This window comes from Gossypium hirsutum, chromosome A05, assembly GCF_007990345.1.
Source record: "Gossypium hirsutum isolate 1008001.06 chromosome A05, Gossypium_hirsutum_v2.1, whole genome shotgun sequence".
NCBI classification, from domain to species: domain Eukaryota; kingdom Viridiplantae; phylum Streptophyta; class Magnoliopsida; order Malvales; family Malvaceae; genus Gossypium; species Gossypium hirsutum.
In genome coordinates, this window is record NC_053428.1 from 29031986 (window position 1) to 29059673 (window position 27688).

Below are 27688 nucleotides of genomic sequence, written 5' to 3' on the forward strand. Positions count from 1 at the left end.
AAACTTTTAATAGAGAATATTGAAATTATATTTATTAATGACCATGCTATTAATGAACTAGATTATGTCACAAAAAAAAAAGTCTAAAGTGGGTATATAATTTAGTATAATTTATCGGTATATTAAGCTCATAATAATTTAAATAATAACAAAATTGAACTTCCTGGTCAAGAATCAAAAGCAGCCGTTGCATAGTTTAAAACCCCAATACCATTTTTACTCCATTAGCTTGACCTTTCGACAATATCTTAAAATGCCTAAATCACCATCACTCTTCGATTTTCACCTTCTCTTACTCTTCACTATCTTTTCCTTAGCCGCCGCCGATGCCATCGCCGCTGCACGGCCAATAACCCAACAATTCAAAGAAGCCCCACAATTCTATAACTCTGAAATTTGCCCTAAGATAGTTGGCGAAGATGATGAATCTGATAATGGAACCTCCATTTTTTTATGCTCGGATCAATCTGTTCACGTGGCAATGACCCTTGATTCAGCTTACATACGGGGTTCAATGGCGGCTGTTCTTTCAATACTTCAACACTCCTCTTGTCCCCAGAATATCGTCTTCCATTTCGTCGCCTCCGCCACCGCCAACGCCTCGTTTTTACGCGCCACCATCTCTTCCTCCTTCCCTTACCTCAACTTCCAAATCTACTCCTTCGACGACTCTTCTGTTTCACGTCTCATTTCAACCTCAATCCGCTCCGCACTAGACTGCCCTTTGAACTACGCTCGAAGCTACTTGGCCGATCTCCTCCCTTCATGCGTCCGCCGAATTGTGTACCTCGACTCCGACCTGGTTCTCGTCGACGACATAGCTAAACTCGCCGCAACTCAACTTGGAGACAACTCGGTCTTGGCTGCTCCAGAACATTGCAATGCAAACTTCACGTCTTACTTCACTCTAACGTTTTGGTCAAGCGCTACTTTATCCTTAACATTTGCGAACCGTAAACCTTGTTATTTTAACACCGGAGTAATGGTGATCGACCTTGATAGATGGAGACGAGGAGATTACACAAAAAAGATTGAAGAATGGATGGAGATTCAAAAAAGAACAAGAATCTACGAGTTAGGTTCTTTGCCGCCATTTTTATTAGTTTTTGCAGGAAACATAGTTGCCGTTGATCATCGATGGAATCAACATGGACTTGGGGGCGATAATTTTAAAGGTTTATGCAGGGATTTGCATCCAGGTCCAGTTAGTCTTTTACATTGGAGTGGAAAAGGAAAGCCATGGGTGAGGCTTGATGCTAACAGGCCTTGCCCTTTGGATGCTTTATGGGCACCTTATGATCTCCTGCAAACGCCGTTTGCATTGGATTCTTGATGGGGAAATTTGGAAATGTTGAAATGCTTGTTAATTCGCAGCTGGATTGCAGCGGTTTATAAATCTACCAGCTTTTCTGGCAAGTGTTTGTTTGCCGAGAAAGTAACAGAATCATCAAGAAATGGGTGGATCGAGCTGTGTATTGTTTCTTCTTTTGCCAAGATTACGCATTAAAGATGAAGAAATTGAAAATCCAGAAGGAAAATAGCAATGGATTTTACAATCTTTGTTCGGGCGTATGATAACTGTAATAAAAAATAAAAGCAAATTAAAGAGGTGGCTATAATTTCCGTGGATCCTTTTTATTTAATAAAAAACAAATTTGCCTTTGTAAATAGTTTCTTTTTTCCCTTTGATTACTATACAATTCTCACTTTTATTTAATATTTTTGAAAGTAAAATAAAATATTTTTTTTGGAAATGTTTATATAAATAAGGCTTAATGCCTCTTTTAGAAATTCCTATTACTTTTCTAAATTTTATGTTGATGATAATAAGATTTTAAAATTCAAAATAATTTTATTTTAATATTAAAATTAATGATTTTTATGGGTAAAAATTATAGGATAGGACTTATTTAACAATAACAATAGTTTAAGGGTTTGTTTAAATAAATAGATATTATTTTTGTTTTTCCGGAAAATAAAAATATTGAAGAAAATTTGTTTAATTAAAATTTTTAAAAATAATTTTTGAAAAAATGAGAATGAAACTGTGTGAAAATTAGAAAACAAAAAAAAATGTTTTCACTAAAATTATTTTGTAAAAGTGAAAAAGATAGAAAACAAGATTCTTAACTATAAATGAATTGACTTTAGTTCAAACCTCGTATAAAAATAAAAATATTTACTTTTTTAAATATTTTTTTCAAAAATTTAGTACTGTGGTTCAAATCCATATAAATATATATTTTTTATTTTATTCATCATGTTTATATTATAAAAAAATAGTTACCAAACATCTTTTTATTATTAAAAACAAAATTTTGTTTCTATTTACTAAACATATTTTTTAATTTAAAAAAATAGAAAATGGAAATTATTTTTGAAAACCAAACATAACCTTGCATCAAGAGAAAGGAAAATAATGAGTTGAATTTCCCTTGATTTTCCTTGAATTACATAATATTTATTTACTCGATTTGTGGGTAAGATTAGAGAAAGGGAAGTAAGGTTTTGTTGCAAAAGTACATTTTTCCTATTAAATTTTACATAAATTATTTTTTTACAAATATAATTGAAAAATCATTATAATCCTTTTACTATTGTTTTTATCCAAACAAAATAAACATACATTATTTTCTTTCTATTTCCTTTACAACCCTTTCTTTTCTTTTATAATTTTTACCCACAGAATTCCTTTTTGATACATCATCAAGGAAGAAAAACAATGAAAGCTTTCAAAGCACATGTTGCCTATTGTATTACTTCTCTCCTTAACTTGTGATTGCCCGTTGGTTTCTATCTAATAGTGACAGATTGAAGGAGATTCCGGATGTCTTTGAGCGTTGATTGAAGTTTCTGTCCTACTTTGGTGTGTCCAAGTATAATGTTGGTCCATTTTTGTCGATATCCATTAGCTTACAAGAAGTAATATTATGATACTTAAGGGTTAAAAGAATAACCCGTAGGGTAAGAATACTAACCTGAAGTTTGCTAGCAAAGTTGAAGCTTTGAATGGACAACAATTGAAATCCATTTGAGTTCTGAACAATAGCAACCCCTTCAATCATGTCATTAGTCGATTTTGAACAATGCTTCATGGAAGAGACCATTGAGAGGAGTGTCCTCTAGAACTGAACGAAATTTGAGTCCTTGATTGACTGACTTGATAAATATTAACAAGATAGGTGTTGAAAATTGAATGGTAGAGATCAGATACTCTTTCAATAGCACCTAAAGGATCAGGATTAGATCTTCTAAATATGAGTTCATTTCTTGATTTCCATATAATGCAAAGGGTACATGCCATAGCAATACAGAAGCTTCTTGAATCTTGAGAGTTGGTGTTGTTTTCTTGGAGCCATTGGAGAATCCAGTTTAAGATGAATTAGTTAGTTAAGGAGTTAGAGCAGAGCGCAAGAAGAGAATCGAATTCAATTACCTTAGAAAAATTACAATTTAAAAAGAGATGTTCGCGGTTTCCCTATTTTCTTTATAGAGAGGACAAATATTACCATTAATAGTGTTTTATTAAGAGGAGGTCTTTTGTGGGAAGACAATTATTACATATCTTCCATAGGAAAATAATGACTTTGAAGGAAGTTTAAGTTGCCAAAGATTAACCCAAGTTTTTTATTGAGATTGATGAGGGGTGGTAGCGGTGCTCATCCAGGAAAAAAGGGAAGAAGCAATTTTAACCAAAAAGACCCTGATGAAATCTCTAAATTAATTTATTATCACCTCCCTCAATGGAAAGGGTTCTACTAAGAAAATTAGAGGCTCTATTAGTATCAAGTAAGTTGAGGGACTTATTTTGATATAGTTAGTTTTTTACCTAAGCTTAGTTGAGTATATACTTAAGGGTAAATTATACCATTAATCATTAAAATATGGGTAAATTTTCATTTTGACCACTTAAGCAAAAAAAATTACAATATGTCACTGAACTATTTGAAAACTTCCATTTAAATCACTAAATTATTCAACATTAATAAAAAAAAGTTAAGTTGTGCGCACATCGCACAGTGCACTGCCACTGGGGTTTCGGCTTTCGAGGCTTTCCCCAAACACCAAATTCCCCTGCCTTCTCCTCTGAACATTATGCGTCCTCCTTACGGTAATTATCTTCCTTTCTTATTCATCCCCTTTTTATTACAATCTCATCATCTCAACATTTGGTTCAGTGTAAGCTCTAATGGAATAAAATTTCCCCATTTCCCTTTTCTTTTTTCATATTCTATTTTAAGGAAAGTACCTTTTTTTTTACTCAAACTACTTAAAACCTTTAAATTCTTCCTTTTTTCTTGATTTCATTGACATTTTATAGTGAAAGGTTATATTTACTTTGGATACACTGGTTCTTCAATTTAAAGTAATTCAAAGTTGAAAGCTTTTATTTTATTATTATGAGTGTCTATTTGAACATATAGCGAACAAATTTTTGTGTTTAAATATCTCAGATTTCGGCTGGTGGATTAGTTGAAAACCAGGCCTTGATGGTTTAATTATCTTTTTGGATAATTTAAGATCATTTCTTGAAATCCCCCAAACAACTAAACGGAATGAGCATTGTAATCGTAAGTTCTTTTTTCTTTCTTTCTATTGTTTCTATATGTGAGCCACTTTTTCATTTCAGTAATGGGGTGAAAAGCCTTAAGTAATGAAGTAGATATCTCTTCCTGTTATGTTTCCATTTGCTGAATTGAGGGTTTGATAGATTTTGCATTTTTTAAGGTGCCATAGTATCTATCTTGAAAAAAGAAATAAAATAGAACACCAACAGTGATGTTGGATTTGTGCTGGAGAAACCATATAGGTCACATTGTCTAGTTTTGTCTGTTTGAAACTCTACGACATTCTTGCTTGTATATCTAAGCATAAAACAATGGAGATTAAGTGAAGATTAGGACTAATTTTACCATGTTTAAAGATTGGTAAGGGCTATCTTTTATAATGTTATGTACTCTTATCTCAGACATTATGGTTTCAAAATGCTTGCTTTTTCATACTTGCCTCCTTTGAAATATCGAGAATCTGTGTTAATTCGTTTCAATAACTAACAAAATAATCTGAAAAGGTGCAATTTGTTGTCATCAATGAGATTCATAGGAGACTAATCTGTTTTATAAGCTTAACCAATGGAGATACAACAGAGTATTAGGACAAAGTTTACCATGTTTTAAGGATTGGCAATGACTATCTTTATAATGTTATGTACTGTTATTTCAGACAACGTGCTTTCAAAATGCTTGCATTTTTGTACTTGCCATCTTTAGAGTATTGAGATTCCATGGTTAAATTTGTTTCAATTACCAACTACATAACTTAAAAAGGTGCAATATATCGTCATAAATGATTTTGATGGGAAACTAATCTGTTTCCTTGGCCACTTCTTTTGCGATTAGTTTGCTTTTCATCGTATAACTTATGTTTGTTTGTTGAACTTCAATACCTTATAGGTGTTAACTATTTATGTATTATTTCATTAACTTGCTTGTTTTGTCTGTTATGAGTATTTAAGAAGCAAAGAGAACCATCAAGATTGCCCAGCAAAACAGATGCAGAGTTTGATAGGATCAGCAATTTACCAGGACATGTTATTGATCAAATCTTGTCACGTTTGCCGATAAGGGATGCGGTAAGGAGCAGTGTTCTGTCAAGGAAGTGGAGATACAAATGGGCTAAGATACCTTGTCTTGTGTTCGATAATCATTGTCTTAATTTCTCTTCCCAAGACCAATCTTTCATAAAAAACAAGCTTGTAAACATCATTGACCATGTACTTTTACTTCACAACGGTCCAATACACAAATTCAAACTTTCACATCGAGATCTTTTAGGTGTCACTGACATTGATCGATGGATACTTTGCATATCAAGGAGCTCTATCAAAGAAGTCGTGCTGGAAATATGGAAGGGCCAGCGCTACAAACCACCTTCTTGTTTATTTAATTGCCAGAATTTAGTTCATTTGGAGCTATTTAATTGTTTGCTAGAACCTCCATTGATGTTCAAAGGTTTCAAGAATTTGAAGAGTCTTGATCTCCAGCATATTACCATCACCCAAGATGTGTTTGAAAAGCTCGTTTCGAGCTGCCCTTCTCTTGAGAGATTAACATTGATGAACTTTACTGGTGTCACACATCTTGTCATTGATGCACCAAATCTGCAATTCTTTGACATTGGTGGTATTTTTGAAGATGTTAGCTTTCTGAATACGGTCCATTTATCTTATGTTTCCATTGGTTTGTATGTAAATATTGACAATGAAGAGAATGATGCTCGAGACAATTCTAGTAAACTGCTCAGATTCTTTGTTAATCTGCCTCATATACGGAGGCTGGAGATTCAGAGTTACTTTTTGAAGGTAATGGCGTAGTGAACATCATTATATAGAACTAGTATCTTCTTGGATATGTTGGTTCCCTGGGACATTTCAATCTGAGTGTCTTTGTGTGCTCATTATCATTTGGACATCTATATGCACTTTTACTGCCTTTTACAGGTGTCTGCATACACAAAATATCCCGAAAAATGGTTATTGAATCCTGATATGCTTGTTCAAGTCCTCTACAATGTGCATATTCCACTTTAACTTATCCATGGCAGATTCTAATATATACTGTTTTTCCTTTTTCCACTCCAGTATTTGGCAATGGGATATGTGCCGAGCAGGTTGCCTAACCTATGTGTTGATCTGAATCATTTATCGATTCGTATAGATTTTGATGATTTGGAGGAAAATACCGCTGCTCTAGGCCTCCTAAGAAGTTGTCCAAATCTCCTAGAGTTGGAAATGTTGGTGAGTTCCATATCTTTTAATCTTTTAGGTTCTTTATGATGATGCAAATAGTAATATCTCCAGCTCTTATATTGCATTAATGTTTTTAGCAACATCGTTAATCTAAAAAGATTATGCATGTAATGGTTCTTGGTTTCGGAGGTCGATTAGCAGATTAGAAATGTATGATGTTTTATGTAGGCTCGGCCCGAGGAACAATCTTCCATGGAAAGATCCACCAACTTCTGGGAAGAGGATCATTGGAGCTCTTTGTTTGCACATCTGAGGCTGGTCAAAGTGTCTGGCATCTCTGGTGTTAAATCGGAAATGGATTTTATCAAGTTCCTGCTATCGAATTCACCTGTGCTTGAGCAGTTGACTGTTAAGCCTGCTTCCCAGGAAGGCGAATGGGAGTTAATGAAGGAATTGCTGCGGTTCCGGCGAGCTTCGATATATGCAGAAGTCATTTATTTGGACCCATGATACTCATGGCTGCCATTGTGGAAAGTTCAGGGTTTTAGGAAAATGGCATCCATGGCAGGTTTGCTTATTCACTTTCTTATCAGGGGGGTGCCCTTTATATTTTTAATGCATAAAACCAGAGTTGTTAAGTGCTTGTTCCCATATGAGGGCTCTATAATACTTGGTTTGTTTTTTTTACTCTATTTTTTGAATAATTAGTCCCAAATCCACAATTGTATAATCCGATTTTATTTTATTGTATTTTATTTATGGTACAAATGTTGGATTTTAGAATTTGAATGCATATCTATTAAATAACATTGTGGTCGCATGAATCAAGTGTCTATTATCTTATTTTATCAAAATGACTAAACTACATTTTCATTTAATTTTTTTTATAAAACATATAAATTTTGTTTTTTTTAATATCTTAATTATGGAAATAAATAAACTAAATCTGCAAAAAAAGAACTACATTTTCATTTAAAGCTAAGCACTAATAATATTTATAAAATATCACAATTTGGATACATAGAAATACATAACTCCACCCATCTAAAGGATACATAGAAATACTTAAGAAAAATTAATTTATTTAATTAATTGTAAATACTTAAGAAAAGTTAATTTATTTAATTAATTGTAAAAAGAATTTTTTAATTTTAGCTTAGCATGAAAGGCTTGAGATCATATAATAATAAAAGTTGGGCTTCATGCGCAATTATTAAAGATGATTTATTTGAGTTGATTTTAATTTAAAAACATAAAATAAAATTTTAAGAATTAAAAGGAGACTAAATTAATTAATTAAGTTCAATATTATAGTAACAAATTGGTTGATACTATTAAGGGATAAAAAATTTTCAATAACTTATTTATTTGATTTTGATGTTTTGAAATTTAAATTTCAATATTGAAAAAAAAATTAGAACTTTCAGCAATGGGGCAAACAAGTACAATTTGACAATTTTTAAAGCACTATTTTAGTTTCTACCGCATTTTCACTTTAATCATTAATGTTTTTTTTAACCCAATTAATATTAAAAAAAAGATATTTTTGGGATGACCTAAATGAAAGCAACTTAGATGTTGGGGATCAAAATAAAAGTGTGGACATGATGTAGCATATACAAGTTAACTGTTGTTAGAGATTTAATAGGTGGGCGACTAAAATGAAACTGTTTTAAAAATTGAGTAACGAAATTGAAAGGATTTCATTTTAAGTGCCCAAAATAAAAGCGCCTTAGAAATTGGGTTTTCCTATATTACATATACTAATAGTATTAGACCTACCTATGAGTCAGGCTGTGGTCTGATTTTAAAAAGTTTTCAAGCTCAAGTTACTTCCGCCTTGGCCCGATTTGCTTAAAAACTCGTTTCACTGTTCAAAAATTAATAAAATATTTTTATTATTTAAATTGAATTTGAGTCGAGTTAAACTAACCTAAGACATAAAAAATTATGTCCAAGCTCACCCCAAGTTGAGTCGAGCTATCGGGCGGCCTACCCAAACCATAAACAAATCTAATTAGCATACATCCTTAATTAATAATATAAAGAAAATTAAAAGCTAAAAATGACATACTAACCTATTTCTTAATTTTATTTACGAAATTAAAAATCTTCACCAATACATCAAATAACAATTTAAATATTCCTTAAAAGATAATAATCTCAACATTATCATGAATTTTTTTCAACAATGTTTTGGTGTATCATTAATAAAATAAAAGAAAATTAGATTATGACACAACCTTGATGTAGATGAAAAAAATAGTGTAAAATCATAGTTATAAAAATTAAATAAAGATTTGATTGAAATAGTAAAATTAAGATATAAAAATCTTAGAGATTTTAATTTTATTTTGAATTTAAATATATTCTTATAGTAATATTTGTTTTTTTATAAAAAAAATTAGCTATTTTTCAATTAAAAATAATCACAGGGGTTTAAATATAATATAGATAAAATGAATTATTACCGCACCATTATTTAGGCAAAATTAACTAGACAAATCTGATTTAAATACTAGTAATTTATTTCAGGCATAATGGTAAATCTAATTTTATTTACTTTTATTTAATTATTTTTGTTATATATTTTTTAGTTTGGCTCTCAACTTTTAAATTTAGTTCAATTTACTTTTTTTAAAGAAAAATTAATTGAATTGTTAAAATTTTACAGTAATCCATATGTACTTTATTGCTAACTTGGACATTCTTTTAAAAAATTTTACTAAGTTTTTAAACTTTTGAAATTATTATTATTTTTATAGATTTTTTTGAAATTTTATGAAGTACACATAGATTGTCACATATGTTCTCATGTCATTGCAAGTAAAATTTTAACAGTTTAGTCAATTTTTTATTCAAAGAAAAGTAATTTGACTAAATTTTGAAGTCTGAGTGCTAAAAAAGAATTAGAGCCAAAGTGACAAAAGAGATGAATATTAGGGACTAAATTTGTGATTATGCTTTATTTTAAATGATTTTCATCTATCCATAAATTAAAAGAAAAAGAAACGCAACCGGTTTTCCTCTTCATTTTGTTGGTTTGTGTCCGTTAACCGTTAATTACTTTTTTTTTTTTTTTAACATTTCCTCTCTTTGAGATTGGGCACCAGGGAAAGCTCGCATAGGAAGGAGAGGGTTGAAACAAAACCGAAATGGCGAAATCGAGCGCCGATGATGAGGAGCTAAGGCGAGCTTGCCAAGCTGCAATCGAAGGTTCGAAGCAGAAGATCATGATATCAATTCGCGTAGCTAAACGCCGCGGGATATGGGGCAAATCTGGCAAATTGGCCAGCTACATGGCTAAACCTAGAGTCCTTGCTCTTTGCTGTACGTCTTTTCGGTAATCTGACAAGTATTTTCTTTCCTTTAATGCAGGATGTAGGATTTTTTTTTTTTACTTTCTTTTTTCATTTGTAATGTCTTTGATTATGCTAGAATTGTGCTAAACACGATGTTGAACTACTGGCGAAAGATAGTAAAATTGTGCACAACCGATAGGACAGCTCGAATTCAAGGAATAAAAACTATACTTCTTAAAGGTTTTGATTTACATAATATGATCACATTTGAAGTAGCATCTGGTTCCTTATTTGTCCCCTTTGGAGTTTTTATTTTGAATAATGTTGGATTCTTGAAGCTTGTTTTTCTTCACAGAAGCCAGATGCAAGTAAATATGAAGTATTTTAACCTTTTCTTTTTCCCTTAGAGAAGGTGCAAGTTTTCATGTTCTCATGCAATAACTATGGTTTGTGCAGTGAAATCAGAAGGTCACAAAAAGCAAGCATTTCTGCGAGTATTGAAGTATTCTAGTGGAGGAGTTATTGAGGTAATTCTCTTATTGCAATCCTTTAGACAATGTGTGTTAGGACAAACAAGAACAAAAGCAGAAAGATTATCTAGTGGGTTTATGGTTCATTATTAAAGCTTTATGGTGTTACTACGTGGTAGCTTGCTAGAGCTTAACAGTGGCCATCGCATGGTTGGTTAGGCTTCCCTGTAAACGGCTTTTGTCTTTTATGTTTATTGGTTCTTTGTTAAGGCTTTGGTGGTGCATTTATGTGCACCTCAGGCTTCTTATGCTGATATAGTTAAGTATTGTTCATTATAGATTAGATTTCAGTGTTACCAAAAAGAATTGTCAGGGTCTAATTAGTTTTCTTTAGAGTGCATTTGTGCTTAATCAAGAGTCTTATCTGAAGATGGCCATGGACCATGGTAAAGTAGGAGCTTGCTTTGTTCATTTTTCATATGGATCATATCTTTTCACTTTCTACTGAAGTTTACTACGGATAAAAAATAAAGAATAAACAAATAGAAACTAAAGTTAGTCATTTGTCAACCTCTTCGTGTGGAACACGGAATCATTTATAGCACCTCTTTTAGCGTTAAAGAAAAGAGAATATTTCTAGTATAAACAGAAAGCGAAATTCAATAACTTCCAATACAAAGGGAGGAGTACTATTTGATTAAGACAAGGTTCTTAAGTAGTAAGGATTTTAGTTATTCTAGATTGACATATAAATCATTTAAATTGTGCAGCCTGCTAAGTTGTACAAGCTGAAGCATCTTTCAAGGGTGGAGGTTATAACTAATGAACCCAGTGGATGTACTTTTACTATGGTAAGCCCTTCTTTTTGTTGTTTGAATTAGTATATGCTTTGAAAGCTGTATGATCTTTGATTTTTGTCAATTCAGTAGGCCAAACAATTCTTAGCGCTTATGTTACCTAATGAAGTAATTCAGCTGAAGTTGAAGCCGTTTCTCTCCCTGCTTGAGATTTTTTCTTCTGCTTCTTACTGGATTTCTTTTAGGGATTCGATAACCTCTCAAGTCAGAGTGTTGCTCCACCTCAATGGACCATGCGCAACATTGATGACAGGTAAATTGAGATATCTCTGAACTGAAGATATCACTTTTTTCATGTCAGGGTAGCTCTTTTTCCCCTTTTATGGTCCTTTCCTTTTGGTTTTGAAAAAACCCAATTCTTATATTCTTTTCTTAGTTTTCTTTTTACAACTGGATGTTATAGTTATTGATTTTTCTATGTTCTTTCTTCAATATTTTTGTAGAAACCGCATTTTATTCTGCATTTTAAACGTCTGTAAAGAAGCATTTGGTCGTCTCCCCGAAGTTGTTGGTATAGATGTTGTGGAGATGGCTCTTTGGGCTAAGGTGAGTCATATTTTTATTCTTTCCGAGTTCTTTACTATTGAATTAGTTCTAAATCATTTTTATGCAAATTCTAGAGTAATTGGAAAAACTCTCTAGTCTAGTGTATAACATAATCTTTTTGTTGCTTCTGCCAAGTGACAAAGTTTAAGGATATTCTCTCTAATGAGTATCATTTCATATTGTTGAGTTCTGATCTGAAGCAGATTTAATTTCCCCTAAGATTCAGTAAATCTTATTTTAATAGTTTTATCTGAATCTGTCTTCTCTTTCTTGTCTTTGACTTTTATATTGTATCTAGGAAAATAAACCCTCAGTTATTACCCAAAAGAATCAGCAAGCTGGCCATGGTCCAGTTTCTACTAGAGTAGCAGAAAGTGACTTGAAGGTGACTGTTGAAAAGTATCTTATCTCCACTGCAGAGGAAGACGACATGGAGGCCCTTTTGGGCAGGTATGTATTCGGTGGCGAAGCCAGGGGGACTGGCAACGGCCCAGGCCCCCCTAAAATGGAAAAACTTCTATTTAAGCCCTTTATAATTTATAAAATTTTAAATTAGTAATTGTAAAATTACACTTTGACCCCCAAAAATGATTAAAAAAATTGATTTAATCCTTTAAAAGTTATAAAGATGGCTATTAAAATGTTGAAATTGCATTTTTACTATTGTAAAAATATACAATTTAAATCTGGCCCCTCAAAAATTTTATGGCTTCGCCCCTTAATGTATTTCCTCTATTCTGTCCTAAGGTTCTTCGGTGAAAGCCAGTTTCATTCTAAAGTACGGAATGGTAACGCCAATTGATAGAGTAGACGTAAGGCATGAAACATACATGCAGCCCAATTCTTTAAATTTGATATGCAAGTATTAATATATTGTTGGTTAGATTCAGAAAGATATCAGATGAGTAAGGTTTCTATACCATTGCATTTTCATTTTTATTTTCATGTATCATTTGCCAAATTTCAAAGATGGCTAAAGTCATATCTATTCCCCTTGAAAAGGCGGCCCGGGGGGGGGGGGGAGGAGGTCCTTATCTTGTCAGTAATATCTTTGATTATTTTAGAAACAGAGCCAAAGGTGTTTGAAGATATGGATTGATTCTTGTAGTGGTCATAGTTCCATGGCAGTCTATGATTCCTGATGTCTTTTTCTTCATCTGTTTCATTCGCCTTACTGAAAAGCAATATACTGTTTTTTATGCTTAGTCGCTAAATGTTGAAGGTCTTAATCCTATCCTAAATTCTCATAACATGGTACACAGTTATGTCATGGGAATTGGTGAAGCTGAGGCATTTTCTGCAAGATTGAAGCGAGAGCTTCTTGCTCTGGAAGCAGCAAATGTGCATGCCATGTTGGAAAGTGAGCCTTTAGTTGAAGAGGTATTTTCGTTCTACTTTTGCTTTTCAATTTTTTTCCTTTACATCATGTATATTCTCAAATCTCTCTAACATCATGTTGGGACCATGAAGAATCAATGGTCTCCGTTGTTCCATGCTGTATAGCTTTTTTAATCCAGTCCCACACCCATATGCTTTAGGTTTCAAACAGGCTTATCAATTGTTCTATGTGGTCTTCTTTACTCCCAGTTCGGATGTACTCAACTTCACTATTTCTTCACTTTGACTTCTAGCCATTTTTCTATGACAGCTTCTTATTGTGTTTGTCTACTCCTAAATAGTTTCAATGAGTATGTTGTTGTGCTTGAGGAACTTCTGTTTATTTTCCCTCTTTCCTTGTGGCTTTTATTATTTTTCATATGTTCAGGACATTATTTGGTTTTTTTGAAAATTCTTTATAAATCTTGGTGTTGCTTTCATCTCTATTAATCATATGCTTCTTACTCACCAAATTAATTTTTCTGTTATTTGGTCTTTCAGGTATTGCAAGGGCTTGAGGCGGCAACTCATTGTGTTGATGACATGGATGAATGGTTAGGCACATTCAATGTTAAATTACGACACATAAGAGAAGATATTGAGTCGGTATGGACCTTTTGTACATAGTCTGTTAAAATGTAGGGTTCTTCTCTGTCTGTCATTGTTCCTGCCATTATGCCAAATCCTTACACGCTGGTTCAACTTAGTTATTTTAAGAAAGGGGCTTTTGACGTTTTTTGTTTTACACTTCCCTCTACCAGGAGCTTGTCTGAAGCAAAGATAGTTCTAACTTCCATTTGTATTATTTATTTGCTTCTAGTCTGCTGCAACTTTTTTCCAAAAGTAGATAATCTGAAGATAGAAACTATATATTCTTGACTTCAACATCTAACCTCTTCTTATGCTGGTTGTAATTCTTTTCACAATATACAGATAGAAACTCGTAACAATAAGTTAGAGATGCATTCTGTAAATAATAAAGCACTCATCCAAGAACTTGATAAGCTTCTTGAACGATTATGTGTCCCTTCTGAGGTATGTTATCCATCTTTATGTTTTTTGTTTAGACTTCAGCTAAGGTATGTCGCTTGTATTCCTCCTAATAACCTCTTTTATTTGATGTAGTATGCAACATGTATGTCAAGAGGAAAGTTTGACGAGGCTCGCATGACTCAAAATATTGAAGCATGTGAGTGGTTAACAGGAGCTTTACGGGGCCTTGAAGTTCCTAACTTGGATTCCACTTATGGAAACATGCGAGCTGTATGGACTCTACTCTCATTTCCCCCAGTTTCTTCAGTTTTATGGTTAAGCAAATTATCCAGTTGGTTATGTGGTACATGTCTAGTTTAACCCAAGCTGATCACTTCGATGTCTGTTTTTAACTTTGGATTTTTTTGGAATTTTTACTCAGTTACTTTGCAATGAACTAGTATTGCTATTTGATCCGATATATGTGGCCACTGAAGAATAAAAGTAGCTCTCTGTTTGTTGTGCCTTTTATTTTAGGTTAAAGAGAAGCGGGCAGAACTCGAAAAATTAAAAGCTACATTTGTCCGGAGAGCTTCTGGTTTCTTGATAAAATACTTTGCCAATTTGGTGGACTCTGTGATGAGTGACAAAAACTACTTCTCTCAGGTATTTCCTTCATGTTATTCATCGTGATGATAAGTGTTATGTCAATTGTGTGGCAAGGATTCCTAATGTGGTTAACCTGCTTTCCAAACAGCGGGGACAGTTGAAGCAACCTGATCATGCTGACTTGCGATATAAATGCAGGATATATGCTCACCTTCTGCAACATTTAAAGGTCAAATTGCTGATCAACCCTAAAATCTGTAAAATATCATCACCCCTTGGTTGTTTCTGATATTTTGTTCCTTCTCCCTCTCAGAGTCTTGATAAAAATTGCTTGCTTCCTTTGAGGAAAGCTTATTGTAGCTCCCTTAACTTACTTCTGCGCCGAGAGGTTTGGAATGCAAAATTAAACATATAGTTATCTAGAAAAGAAATGCATTTCTCATTTGAACTTTATTCTGGTTACAGTGCTTGATAAGGAATTAAAATTCTGTTTAGGCTCGTGAATTTGCCAATGAACTTCGTGCCAGTACAAAAGTATCAATAAGTCCAACTACTTGGCTGGAAGGTTCCCCAGGTGGCAATCAAATTGGGAATAGTACAGACACTTCTGGACTCTCCGATGCTTATATCAAAATGTTGACGATTTTCATTCCATTACTTGTAGATGAGGTAATGTTCCTTTTGCATGTAGTTTAGGTTGAATCTTTTCGCAAGTCTTAATTTATTACAGTTTTTTCCTTCATGGCTTAAACGGCAGAGTTCTTTCTTAGCACACTTCATGTGCTTTGAAGTTCCTGCACTTGTTCCCCCAGGAGTTGGTGCTAATGGTAATAAAAGAGGATCCAATGATGATCTGGGAATTATGAACATGGATAGCAATGACAGCAAGGCCGGTAATCATTTTCTTGTGCCTTTATAATTTGTTGGACGCATTCTCCCTTTCCTCTAATTCAAAATCTCAAAAAAAGAAACTATATGATTTTTCTATGTTAGTTTATATATGATTTTCAATGTAAAATCTGCAGATCTGCAATCATTAAATGAATCACTTCAAGATTTGCTTGATGGAATTCATGTAAGCATATTGGATTTTTTTGCGGATAGATTCTGTTGCTCCTTGTTGTGTTCCTTATTTATTTTTGAGTTTATGGAATTACTATTACATTTTAAATCATGAATGTCTATTGTACTTGTTTTCCTTTGGTTTCTATTAGCACATTTTTTTGATGTTTCTGAATTACAGGAAGATTTTTACGCTGTAGTGGATTGGGCATACAAGATTGATCCTTTACGTTGCATATCGATGCATTTGATAACAGAGCGCTATCTATCTGGCCAGCAAGCTGATGCAGCAGGATTTGTACGTGTCTTGCTTGGTTACCTAGCGTCAAAAATTTCTTTGCAGTTCAACCGGGTATGTTTGTTTGGAAACTGAGAATTTTATGACCTTTTGCATTTAGTATGAAAATAACTTGTTTAGGCTGCAATTGCATTTGCAGTTTGTTGATGAGGCTTGTCATCAAATTGAAAGAAATGAGCATAATGTGCGTCAAATGGGAATCTTACCATACATACCTCGGTAAAGTGAATCTTAGTCTTTGTGAGAATGCAGAGATGGTTAATTTGAGGCCAGTTCTGATAAATATTCAAAGAAAATATGCATGGTAATTGTTTTTCATTAATGGTTAGTTTGTGAAACAAATCAAGAAAAAGAAACGAAATTGAAAAGAAAAGATAGAGTGAATGTGTATCGCATTCTATCTCAAGGTCTAAATTTATGCTAGTTACAACCTAACTAGAATGGAAAGAAAATCAAAATAAATAAGATAATACTTACAAATGTCCTATGATATTTACATCCACTATTCTCTAAAGTTCCCCTGCATAATACTAATCATGCTTAACTTATTATAAACATAATCAATTTGAGCCCATTATTGGTCCCAGTTTTGGCAAAGCTTGTAGATCTAAGTTTTATTAAATCTTTTTACAAACAAAGTGACAATCTATTTCAATGTGCTTGATCCATTTGTGCAACATGAGACTAGAAAAAATATTAAGAACGGCTTGATTGTCACATCACAGTTTTGTTGGCAATGAAGTCTTTAAACCCACCTCACTTAATAGTTTGGTGCACCCTTACAATCTCACTCATGTATTGTGTCATAGCTCTGTATTATGGTTCTACACTCGATTAGGACACTACTTTATGTTTCTTCTTTCTCCATGACGCCAAATTTCCTCCAACAAAAGCACTATCTTGTAGTGGATCTCTTTTCCTTGGATCCAGCCCAATCTAAATCTAAGAAATACTCAATGCTAGTGTCTTCATGATTCTTATATAATAGATCACATAGTGGAGCACTTTTTAAATAACATAGAATCTACTCCGAAGTTGTCTAATGTTTGACTCTTAGTGAATACATGAATTAACTTACAATACTAACATAATATGCAATGTTAGGACGAGTCACACTATAAGGGAATTTCAATTTGCCGACTAGTCTTTTATTCGTCTCAAGATCTTCAGATAGATCACTATCTTCCTTTATAAACTATGAATTGGTATCCATTGGTGTACTACATGGCTTAGGCCCCAATTTTCTAGTTTTTGCTAGTAAGTTTAAAGTATATGGAACAGTTATAATCCCTACAATCAAACAGCCTCTGAACGGTTGCAATTCTTGCAGCCAAACAGTACTAAAGCAATACTTTGGATTGTCTATTTACAAGTTTGAAACGTTCTTATTTGATGCTGGGTTTAATATACTTAACTGATGCTCGGATTATTACTTAAGTTGGTTTTAAACAATTTTTATGTTCTTATGCACAGCTTTGCAACTCTAGCCATCCGCATGGAACAGTACGCCCAGGGACAATCTAGGGACTTGGTTGATCAGGCATACACAAAACTTGTAAGTCGCATTTCACCCTTGTTAAGTGAGCTCGAGATGGAACATTCATTAACCTTAACATAATGATAAGATTTAAGCATGTTGTGTTAAGGTCTAGATTTGCTTACTATCAGCATACCATTGCATGAAATTGAGTCATGGGTCATAAATAAGCTCAACGATAAGGCTTTATTAATGAAAGGATTTTTCAATTCAATATTGTTTGGCAGGTTAGTATTATATTTGTGACTCTCGAAAAAGTTGCACAAACAGATCCCAAAACCTACGATATATTTCTTTTGGAAAACTATGCAGCATTTCTAAATAGGTTTGTTTAATTCTCTCTCTTTTTTTTTTTCCATGGATGTGGATATATATCGTGGAAGGTGATTTTCTTTGTTTCTTTCATGTGCACTTCACAGCTTGTATGACGTAGCCAATTTTGTGCCCACCTTAGCCAAATTTTATCAACAAGCAAGTGGAGCCTATGAGGAAGCATGTATGCGTCATATCAACATGTTAATACATTCTGTAAGTAATCCACTTTGGTGGCTTCTAATTTACTTGTTGAGCAGTGATGTTAAATAATTGTGGTGTACTGAAAAAGCTTTCCATGTTTGCAGCAATTTGAGCGACTTTTCCAGTTTGCTCGGAAGATTAAGGATTTAATGTTTACAGTTTCACCGGAAGAGGTCAGTGTGTTAATAACATTGTTTTGCCATGTTCATAATTTATCCATTGTCTCTTCAGCTAACTCCCCAAGAGTATCAATCCAACTTTTCACTAATTTTACAGAATAATGAATAGGGTGTATCATATTTCCATCCTGTGTTTACATAACCCGGAATCATATTAAAAATTGAATCTCTTTTTCCTTTACAAAAAGGAAATCAGTGAGTTTTGTGTGTTAGACATCGCCGCCATCCATAAGACAAATGAATGATTTGGCTGATTGTGTCCTTGAAAATTTTCAGATACAGTTCCAGCTTGGATTGTCTAAAATGGAATTCCGGAAGATGCTAAAATCCAGTTTATCTGGGGTGAGTTGATCAACAATTTTCCCAACATGTTGTCCTTAGTTCCGAAGAGTGGAATCTATATCTTTACTTGTCTCTTTCAGTTTGACAAGTCTATCGCTGCAATGCATAAGAAGTTGCAGAAGAGCTTAACATCCCAGGAATTGTTACCCTCCTTGTGGGAAATGTGCAAGGTAAGCTAACTTCCTATGTTACTCAAATTCGGATAAGAATGTGGAACAGCAATACATGTCTAGCATGAGTTTGAAAGATCACATCCCCATATTCGTATTCCGAGTATGCATTGGCCATGACTGTTGCATGGCAATCCTTTGCCCCATTTCGGACAACCTCTTTTGTACCGAAAAAGAAACTTATGATTGTTTCATTCATTTTGATTGGGAATTTGACAGAAAGCATTTATGGACAAATACGTTGGCATCACCCAACTTGCAGCCAGAATTTACCCGACGGAAAGCATCCCTTCGGTCAGCGAGATAAGAAATCTTCTTGCTTCCTTGTAAAGGGTAAGTATTCCCCCAGTACAAAATCCATTTTTGTGCTTCTATTTGGAGTCGATAGCTGCTGTATTAGCTTTTGCTTTAGATCTATATACCTATTAAAGGACTTTCTTGATGACAGGTGGCACACACCCACCATTCTTTTTTTATTATTTTCCATTTTTATAAAAATGGTTTAATCCTTTAATATATAAACTTTGTATTCAATTTTTATACTTTAATTTTTAACATAATTTTTTATATTTTTATATTTAACATAATTTTTTATATTTTTATAATATTGTTAAGTGACTATATATTATTTGAAAGTAGATTTTAAATTCAAAACATAGAGAAATTAATTTTTTTAAAATAAAAGAGAAAAAAGACTAAAATCTAAATATACAAAATATATAAAGATTTGGAGTCATGATTTTTAAACCGAAGTGGACTAATTGGATACTAATCCTGAGAGAAGTATTAGATCAATTGACTAACAAATCGATATGGACCAAATGAGTCAATCTAAAAACTACTTGAAACAGTTTTTTATTTTTTATAATTTTTAATGATTTTATTTAATCAAACCATACAGCCAATGATTTGAAACCGATCCAATTATGAACCTTGCTTCGAGTATGTTTTACCCTTTAAATTTTTACTTTATAATATGATACAAACAAATAATCAACTTATTGCAAAGCATGAAAAGACCATATTAGTTCTTAATTCTAATAACCACCTTATAATATGCATAACTTACAGATTTAAACTTTGCACTTCAATTTGATGATTTTTAATCTATATTTTTCAAATTTTAAAATTTCATTCTTGATCCAAATCATTCCAAACATGATTGTTAAATTTGTTAAGTTAAATTATATTATTTTTAAAATATATTATCATATATGTAATGTCATAACAATTTACTATTTTCATATAACATTTACAAACTTAACAAATTCAAGAAGTGTTTTGAATTATTCACTTAATAATTATTATTTATCATGGTCGCCTTCGTCCACCTTCCTAGCCAAATAGTACTGTCGTATTTTATTTGAAACTAGAATATTATGAATCAATTGGACTAAACCCAAAATTAGATCCGATTTCAAATGCTTGCTTGTGCTAAAACCTATGTTAAACCTTTTTTTATCTGCTAGTTATTGGCAATATATACCATATCCCTCTAGGATACAAAGTTTTAAATTTCTATTTTGGAATCCTACTTGACATAACTTATGCTAACCATCCACAAATCAGGCCATTCTCATATCTCTAGTATAGGATTTGTTTATTTCACAAGAAAAAAAAATTGAAAAATATTTTTCCTTATATGTTTGTCATGAAAAATAGTTTTGTGAAAAAAAAAAAAGATTAAATCACTTATTGAGGCCTGAGCTTCGTAATTCCTTTTATATTAGAGTATGAACTTGACAATTATTTTCACATTCAGACTTGAACTTAACTTTTCCCACATTGAGGTTAAACTTTCCTTTGTTCAAGTTAATCCCTAAACTTTGCAGTTGTTCCCACGTTGAGGCCTAAACTTGACAATTATTCCTACATTGGGGCCTAAACTTTATGGTTTTCAAGGACTAGCTTGGATAAAAAAAAACGTTTAGGTCTCACTATAAGAACATTTGCCATGTTCAAGACCTAACTTGGATCAAGAAAAATGTTAAGACCCCAATATGAGAAGAATTGCCAAGTTTATGCCCCTAAAGTGATTTAATCGAAAAAAAATGTTTTACTAATAAAAGGAAATCAACCCATTTTTCAAGGCCGTTTCCAAAGCCAAAGAAGAAAAAATTATCTCACAAAATATCTCCTAAAAGTATAAGCTAAAGCAAAGAAAAAAAAACGATCCAAACTAAAAAGGTAAAACACCCCACGTTGCTCTGACTCTTCATATTCTTTTTTCTGTTCAACATGTGCTTGACTCATTTCTGCATATAAGTATGACGATATGGCCTTCCAGTGATACTCCGAATATATGGGGAAAAAATTAAACAAACTATGAACATACATATGTAGGATACCTGCTCATATACATCCAAGTCCGTGTAACAAATAAAATCCATCTTCAGTAGAGCCCAAAAGGCTAAGAAGAATAAAAACGGAAGGATAGGGAATACAAAAAATCAAAAACAGACACAAAAATCTACATTATGATGGTGTGTCTTTCATCAGCTATACAATTTTTTAGACAGAATACTCAAGTGTAACATTAGAGGCCATCTTGCTAGACTAATAAACATGCTTTCGGTACTCATCATTGAAGAAAAAAGAATGTAAAAATTGGCAGGTAGTAGATGCAACATAGTTTGGCAAAGGATTGGCAACTACCTGTGTAACAGGAAGGAGTAGTGGAGGAAAAGTGAAGTATCTTGAACCAGTTATCAGAGAATTCCTTCAGGGGAGGGGAAATAATCGGGCATTCTACAAGTAACATCGAGTTCTCCTCTCCTTGGAGCTGGATCAAACTGTAGCCAGATGAACTTAATGGTTTTACATACACTAGGAAGAGGCATCCGGGAATTCAATTTCAAAACTTAGCTATTGCTCTTTTACCTTAATTTGTGTGCAATGATAGGAAAAGGAAAAAGAGTGAAATGGGGGAAGAAAGACCTGGATGAATGTGTCTCTTGCAATCATCGAATTCCAAAATCAAAGCCTTGTTCCCACAATGATAGCAATAATTAGGGGCACTAAATACGTTTACCACCTTTCGTTCCTGTTACAAGGAAATAATTGGGAATTCATAAACCCGAGCAAGCATATAAGCAAAAAATAATAAGAGCTTAACTTGTAAGAATCATGAATGATTACATGTGCCCAGTTAAACCCATCCATAACTAGTTAATGAATTCTAGCAATCAATTTTAAGCTGTTTGTGTGATTGAATTATTCAGATATATCCTACAAACAAGAACTTAAACTTTTGATATTAAAATACTGAAACAAAAAAGGCAAGACAACAACAAAAACTTGAAGAATGGTCACTCCAAACATTAGTTACCAACCAAAAGTATAGCCAGCACCACGAGGTGAGATGCCCCAACCACATCGATCATCTGGATCAGACCACAATAAATCACACATGGGGCCTTCGTGAGGAACCTCTTGAACACGGTCAAAGTTTCTTATGTTATCCACGGTTTCAATTGAAAGGACAATCAACCATGCAGACACCTAAGATGAAGAAAAAAAACACTACATCAGTGAACAGAAACAACAATAGCATTTTAACTACCATCATTTCCCTTTTGTTCTAAGAGGTACAAAGTCGAGTTTGAACATTACGAAGGCAATACATCTTTTTAGCCAGGAATAAAACAATAGAACAATACAGTCGTTTATCTTGACTTTACAATAAACGTTAAATACAAGAAAAATCTAATTGCTTCCATAACATTTCAAAAAGATTTGGTGTCATTTCTTAAAGTAAGAGACTTCTAGTTCCTATTTAGAATGATTTCAAAATGAAACAGGATAAAGGTAGCAAGCTATAAATCCCAACTTTTTCTTGCCCAACCAGAAAGACAAAATGAGTTCTCAAAACTTAAAATTCAGATAGAATGAATATGATCAAAGCTAATATAATATAGTAGTCTAGTACCACGATAATAAAAAATATGGAGCACAATAAGAGTATTCAATTGCAAAGCCAAATGAAATACAATTAAAACATAAATGCCAAACATCAAAGGGACTAAGGCCAATATGCATGTCCTTAGTTCTTTCTTTCCTAAAATTTATGTTGCTATTAATTGAAATCAAAACAGTTTGCACCTCATATTAGTTCTACCCACCAAAGCAGTTAATGGAAAATAGTCAAAATGGTCAGTAAAGATCTTCCAAACATTAGCATTTCCATATCTGTAAGCAAAGCATTGTAAAAAGTATTATCACGGATTGGCAAGAGAAAGAAGCAACTACAATCAAAGCAAATACAGTACCAATTTATTTTCTTAACTAGAAATAAGCGTAGTTTAAGAAATATCATGAAGACAAAAATGATAATGAATAGACATTTAGTAGAGCTAGCACATTTAAGGCTATTATTACTACACCCTTTCAAATGAAGCTTAAGCAATAAAAACTCACTTTCGCAGGCATTCAACATAAAAACCATAAACTTGAGTGATCTGGCAAGAGAAAAGAATGACTAAAGATTTCGCTTGACATTTACTACAATAATTGGTTAAAAGCTCATATTAGAGCTTGAATTGAGACTCAGGTATGAAAAATATAACACCAAAAATTTCAAACTTTGTGTGTATGTGTGTGGATGAGGGAAAAAGTAAAAGAAGATGCAGACTTCATACCTGGCAGCTTTCATGATTTCCTCTGAGAATGGTAAAGGACTTCTAAGCCGCCAATAGATGAAATAGTAGAAAAGTGGTTTCATCCAAATGAAATACACAAATAGCTTACTGCTTAAATTTGATATCAATCTCAGTGTTGTTGATTTCAATTTTAAAAGATAATGCTAGCAATGCAGAATCTACTATGAACAAAGTTAACATGTATCTTTGTGAACAGAAAAAAGTAACCGAAAGCAGAGACTCCGATGATTTAAATATCTAGCATCAACCTAGCACAGAGTATAATTCCATTGAAGTGGATATTAATGATAAAAACTGCCAGCAAAACATTTCCCTACATTTACCTCTTACATTACATTGAATTAAAGTGTATCCACCACAAAGATAACAAAAAAAAAAATATACAATAAAATGCAGTCACTCTAGATCCAAAGAAAACCCTATCTAAAGGAAAAAATCTGAAGTAGTTCACCATTACTCTAACCAGTATTATTAGCCCACAAATATCAATCCAAGCAAGTTTTTTTTTTCTTCTTTCCTCTGTAGTGATGATAGGAGGATGTGGCCAAATTTCAGTTACACAACTAGGAGCCAAAACATATGATGCCTCGTTTGGTAGAAGTGTTATAATCCTTATACACCTCTTAATACATCAGTTTAAAATAACCAACTCTTTTGTTGAGAAAAATAAATTTAACATAGCTGTTAAGAAATCATCAATCACATGACTCTTTCAATGTAGCCGCAATATAATCTATCATGTAATCATATTACTCTTTACAAAATTAATCTTCCACATCAGAGGTTTCCTCATCATATTCATCACCTGCTTCAATCTCTTCATATTCTTCGTCTTCATCATCATCATCACCTTCTTCTTCTTTGTCTTCCATTCTATTCTCCATGTCTTTCAGCAAAATGTCTTCTCGAGGTATCAGATTCGCACCTTTACTACGATAAAGAAGCCCCGTCCTCATTACGTGATAGAACTTATGTCTTAGATGAACAAGAGGATGTGGATTCACTAGTTTTCCCCGTCTGTATCCTTCCTTGAGAGCCACAGTCGTCGTTTTGCACTTCAACGAGAGGTAGAAAATCCCAGGATATCTAGTAAACAATCGAGTAAACTTATGCGGGATGTTCAGCTCCTCTCGCAAGCTTCTCAAGTAGTTCCTCTTGGTCTTCTTATGAATTGTCAAGCTCAAAAACTCATGCAATACACCAACAGCCCTTTTCTCCATAAGCTCACTATTAGGATCAATATGCCGAGAATCTTCATACGGAGATATGTACGGAAGCTTCTGAAACTCCTCCATCCAAGCTCTCACCTTCTTTTGTGCTCCATAACCCCTTGGGAAATTCATCGGGAATGCTAATGTGGTTTGGCCCCTCTTAAATTGCCTGTACTCATCTCCCATCTCCTCACCCTCGTTACTTTTTTCCAATGCTGAAACAGCAAATTCCTCGCGCCATTGTTTGAGTCTCAAAGCTGAAACACCAGTTGGTGCCTTAACGAAACTGAAATGATCAGGGTATTTCGGCATCAACACTTTTTCGAAGTTATCTGGCAAACCAAGATCCCATTTCAAGGAATGAAGGGACTGAAGAGGTGCAGTCCTACTTCTCATCATCATAAGCACCTTTGAAAGCCTCTCTATGGTATCATTCTCATGCGCTTGGTGTATGCTTTGCTCCTGAGAATCTAACAAGAGTGCAGTGCCCGTCAATCGAAAGCAAGGCAAATTCGCGTAACGTGCATGTGGGAATTCTTCAAAGAGAGTACGGTACCTAAAACAAATTCAGAAGAACCAATTTGCAATCACCAACTGCTATACTTCGTATTCAACTCATAGTCAATACCAGTTTATTAAACAAGGTCTCTTGTTAGTGCCAAATGGTTTATGTTACTCATGCTCGAGGTTAGTGCAAGATATGGGTATATATGCCTGACATTAGAATGCTCAAAATTTTCAAAGTTTTTATGTGTTTGAACAATTTTACTCTACAGTTTATAGCCATTGTAATGTAAAAGAGTCCAGTAACACGAGATATAACAACACAGCAATGTGGGAATTCGTCAAACAGAGTAGGACACTTAAAACAGAGTCGGAAAAACCAATTTTCAATTTCCAACTACTATTCTACATATTCAACTCAAGTTAATATCACTTTACTAAACAAGGAAAACCACTCTTTTGACAATGTCTACCAAGTTATGTTAATCAGGCTTGAGGTGAGTGCCAAATACAGATATATATATATATATATGTCTTAGACGAGTATGTTCAAATTCTTCTAAGTTTTTCAGTGTATTTTGAAGGAGCTATGATCGGAAATATGGAGTCGAATACAAATATTTTAAGAAAAATGAAGTGTCCGGGTATCACGAGATATAACAACACAGCAAATTACCCACCAAAAAGGATTCACTAATGCCAAAACCTACATATAGGGCATTGCTTTGTGCTTCTGCCATTAAAAAGAAAAATACAAATATATTGGCTAATCAAAACTAAAAGCACAAATTTCTTTGTAACAAAAAGGGTGATTTTGATGTAAATTTAATCAATTTTTCATATAATATAAATAATGATTTTATCATGTATAACAACTGCTACATTACAATGCAAAAAGTAAACAACAGAAATAGCAATTAAAATGAAGCTTTTTAAAAGAGAAAAGAAAAAACTATTCATCGTTGCAAAACCAGCTAAAGGGCATTTAAAAAATGGAGGATATGAGGCCAAAAAATACCTACGCAAGAAGCGAAGAACGGGGACAGTGAGGCCGAGGAGCTTTTGCCAATCGGCAAAAGACTTGGCAGTGAGAAAACCGGTGGGCGAGCGTTTAATAGCATCCTTCAAGAGGCAAGCCGCTTTGAGATCGGTGTCGGTATCAATCACGTGGTCAAGGCTACGATTCTTAACCCATTTCAACCTCACTTTCACTATGCCCCTCCATTGTTGATGCTCAAATTGGGGATGTGAAAGTAGGTTTTTTATGGAGGAAACAAATATTTTGACTTTGAACATTATTTGTAGCAGCTGCAAAAGTATCACCAATTAAAGCGAAAAACGTATAGTCTTTGGTGAATTTTGTTTAGTTTTCTTTTCCCTACTGAGAGAACTGGAGCAGTGCTTTTCAGTCGTTTACGTTTGGTCTAATTTTGATTTTAGTGTATCCACTATATTGAAATTTGATATTTTTAAAATTGTAACTTGATGTTTTATTTTTAAGGTTAACTATTAAAATAGTCGTTTTTATTTTATCTCACGTTACGTTTTAGTTATTTATGTTTGAGATATTACGTTTTAGTCACTTAAGTTAAAATATTGTAACATTTTAGTGTTTGAGCAGTTAATTGTCGTTAACGGTGTAACAACAACCTGATGTGGTATGTTAAATCATCATTTCAATAAAAATTTAAGTTAAATTCTACAACTAATCCTCATATTTTTCATTTTGAGTAATTTAATTTTTTCTTTTATATTCTTTTTTTTTAATTTTCTTTTCCGTCTCTTTTAACTAGTTTTTTTACATTTTCCATCTATTAAAAAATTGTTTCAAGGCTAGTTCTCATGCCCACTTTCATGTAACTACAACTTCAATAATAAAAAAATCGATTACTAACTTAAGCTCGTACAAAGGAAAGTTTCAACATGCCAATTTGTAAGTAATCTTATGCCATCAACAATTAATTCCTAGTAATTGATGCCTGTTTTCTTTTTTTCAAAAAGGGTTTTATTGCTTTTGCTTACCCAAAAATTAAGTCAATACTTTTTTAGAATTTAATTCATCTACTTTTTATTTTAATATAATTACGTAATATTTTAATCGAAAAGTTAATGATTTTAACTATTTGAACTAATCAATAATACTATAAAAAATATAGAGACCAAATTATATTAGAAATGAAAGTATAAAAAGTAAATCTCAAATTTAAGTATAATAGAGAGACTAAAATTGAAGAAATATAACTTATTTTAATTTTGCTCAAAAATAATTATTTTAGTCTAAATTTAGAAACAAATTACATTAATTAATTAATTAGAGGCATGGACCTAAT

The 27688-nt window shown here is 33.1% G+C and overlaps 4 protein-coding genes across 10 annotated transcripts; 3 read left to right on the forward strand and 1 right to left on the reverse strand.

The window, feature by feature from the left end:
- Positions 1-166: 166 nt before the first annotated feature.
- On the forward strand, positions 167-1717 carry LOC107957558 (probable galacturonosyltransferase-like 1). The gene has a single exon (XM_016893097.2). The coding sequence runs from the start codon at positions 254-256 to the stop codon at positions 1331-1333; it is 1080 nt and encodes a 359-aa protein (XP_016748586.1). The 5' UTR covers positions 167-253; the 3' UTR covers positions 1334-1717.
- Positions 1718-3987: 2270 nt separating this feature from the next.
- Positions 3988-7555, forward strand: LOC107957557 (F-box/FBD/LRR-repeat protein At1g13570). Of its 2 annotated transcripts, none has more exons than XM_016893095.2 (5): positions 3988-4111; positions 4455-4571; positions 5516-6361; positions 6641-6796; positions 6977-7555. In XM_016893095.2, the coding sequence occupies exons 2-5, from the start codon at positions 4557-4559 to the stop codon at positions 7256-7258; spliced, it is 1299 nt and encodes a 432-aa protein (XP_016748584.1). In that variant the 5' UTR covers positions 3988-4111; positions 4455-4556; the 3' UTR covers positions 7259-7555. The 2 variants fall into 2 exon arrangements, with proteins under 2 accessions (XP_016748584.1, XP_016748585.1); XM_016893096.2 differs by having other exon boundaries at positions 4011-4111; positions 5519-6361.
- Positions 7556-9767: 2212 nt separating this feature from the next.
- LOC107957555 (exocyst complex component SEC3A) lies at positions 9768-21995 on the forward strand. 6 transcript variants are annotated; one of them, XM_016893089.2, is made up of 26 exons: positions 9787-10078; positions 10507-10577; positions 11291-11371; positions 11563-11630; positions 11821-11923; positions 12222-12373; positions 13186-13303; positions 13802-13906; positions 14234-14335; positions 14426-14563; positions 14810-14938; positions 15030-15110; positions 15195-15269; positions 15377-15550; positions 15612-15774; positions 15907-15956; positions 16125-16295; positions 16381-16460; positions 17715-17796; positions 18006-18103; positions 18198-18306; positions 18399-18467; positions 18750-18815; positions 18896-18985; positions 19205-19318; positions 21600-21995. In XM_016893089.2, the coding sequence occupies exons 1-25, from the start codon at positions 9904-9906 to the stop codon at positions 19313-19315; spliced, it is 2661 nt and encodes an 886-aa protein (XP_016748578.1). In that variant the 5' UTR covers positions 9787-9903; the 3' UTR covers positions 19316-19318; positions 21600-21995. The 6 variants fall into 6 exon arrangements, with proteins under 6 accessions (XP_016748577.1, XP_016748578.1, XP_016748579.1 ...); XM_016893090.2 differs by lacking the exon at positions 21600-21995 and adding an exon at positions 19434-19507; XM_016893088.2 differs by lacking the exon at positions 21600-21995 and having other exon boundaries at positions 9768-10078; positions 19205-19507.
- A 1933-nt stretch (positions 21996-23928) lies between these two features.
- Positions 23929-26806, reverse strand: LOC107957556 (protein WHAT'S THIS FACTOR 9, mitochondrial). Its single transcript, XM_016893094.2, has 2 exons — positions 26377-26806; positions 23929-25410 (listed from the first exon to the last, which is right to left on the reverse strand). Exons 1-2 carry the CDS (start codon positions 26652-26654, stop codon positions 24408-24410), a joined length of 1281 nt encoding a protein of 426 aa, XP_016748583.1. The 5' UTR covers positions 26655-26806; the 3' UTR covers positions 23929-24407.
- Between the last annotated feature and the right edge of the window lie 882 nt (positions 26807-27688).

Excerpts from the sequence above, each read along its gene's own strand:
- LOC107957555 (XM_016893088.2), top strand. The coding sequence starts at position 9,904 with ATGGCGAAATCGAGCGCCGATGATGAGGAGCTAAGGCGAGCTTGCCAA. Across the intron at positions 12,374-13,185 it reads ATGGAGGCCCTTTTGGGCAG|TTATGTCATGGGAATTGGTG; the intron begins GTATGTATTCGG and ends CATGGTACACAG. Across the intron at positions 15,551-15,611 it reads TTCCATTACTTGTAGATGAG|TTTTTTCCTTCATGGCTTAA; the intron begins GTAATGTTCCTT and ends AATTTATTACAG.
- LOC107957557 (XM_016893095.2), top strand. Across the intron at positions 6,362-6,640 it reads TTCAGAGTTACTTTTTGAAG|TATTTGGCAATGGGATATGT; the intron begins GTAATGGCGTAG and ends TTTCCACTCCAG. Across the intron at positions 6,797-6,976 it reads TCCTAGAGTTGGAAATGTTG|GCTCGGCCCGAGGAACAATC; the intron begins GTGAGTTCCATA and ends TGTTTTATGTAG.
- LOC107957558 (XM_016893097.2), top strand. The coding sequence starts at position 254 with ATGCCTAAATCACCATCACTCTTCGATTTTCACCTTCTCTTACTCTTC.
- LOC107957556 (XM_016893094.2), bottom strand. The coding sequence starts at position 26,654 with ATGTTCAAAGTCAAAATATTTGTTTCCTCCATAAAAAACCTACTTTCA. Across the intron at positions 25,411-26,376 it reads GTTCTTCGCTTCTTGCGTAG|GTACCGTACTCTCTTTGAAG; the intron begins GTATTTTTTGGC and ends AATTTGTTTTAG.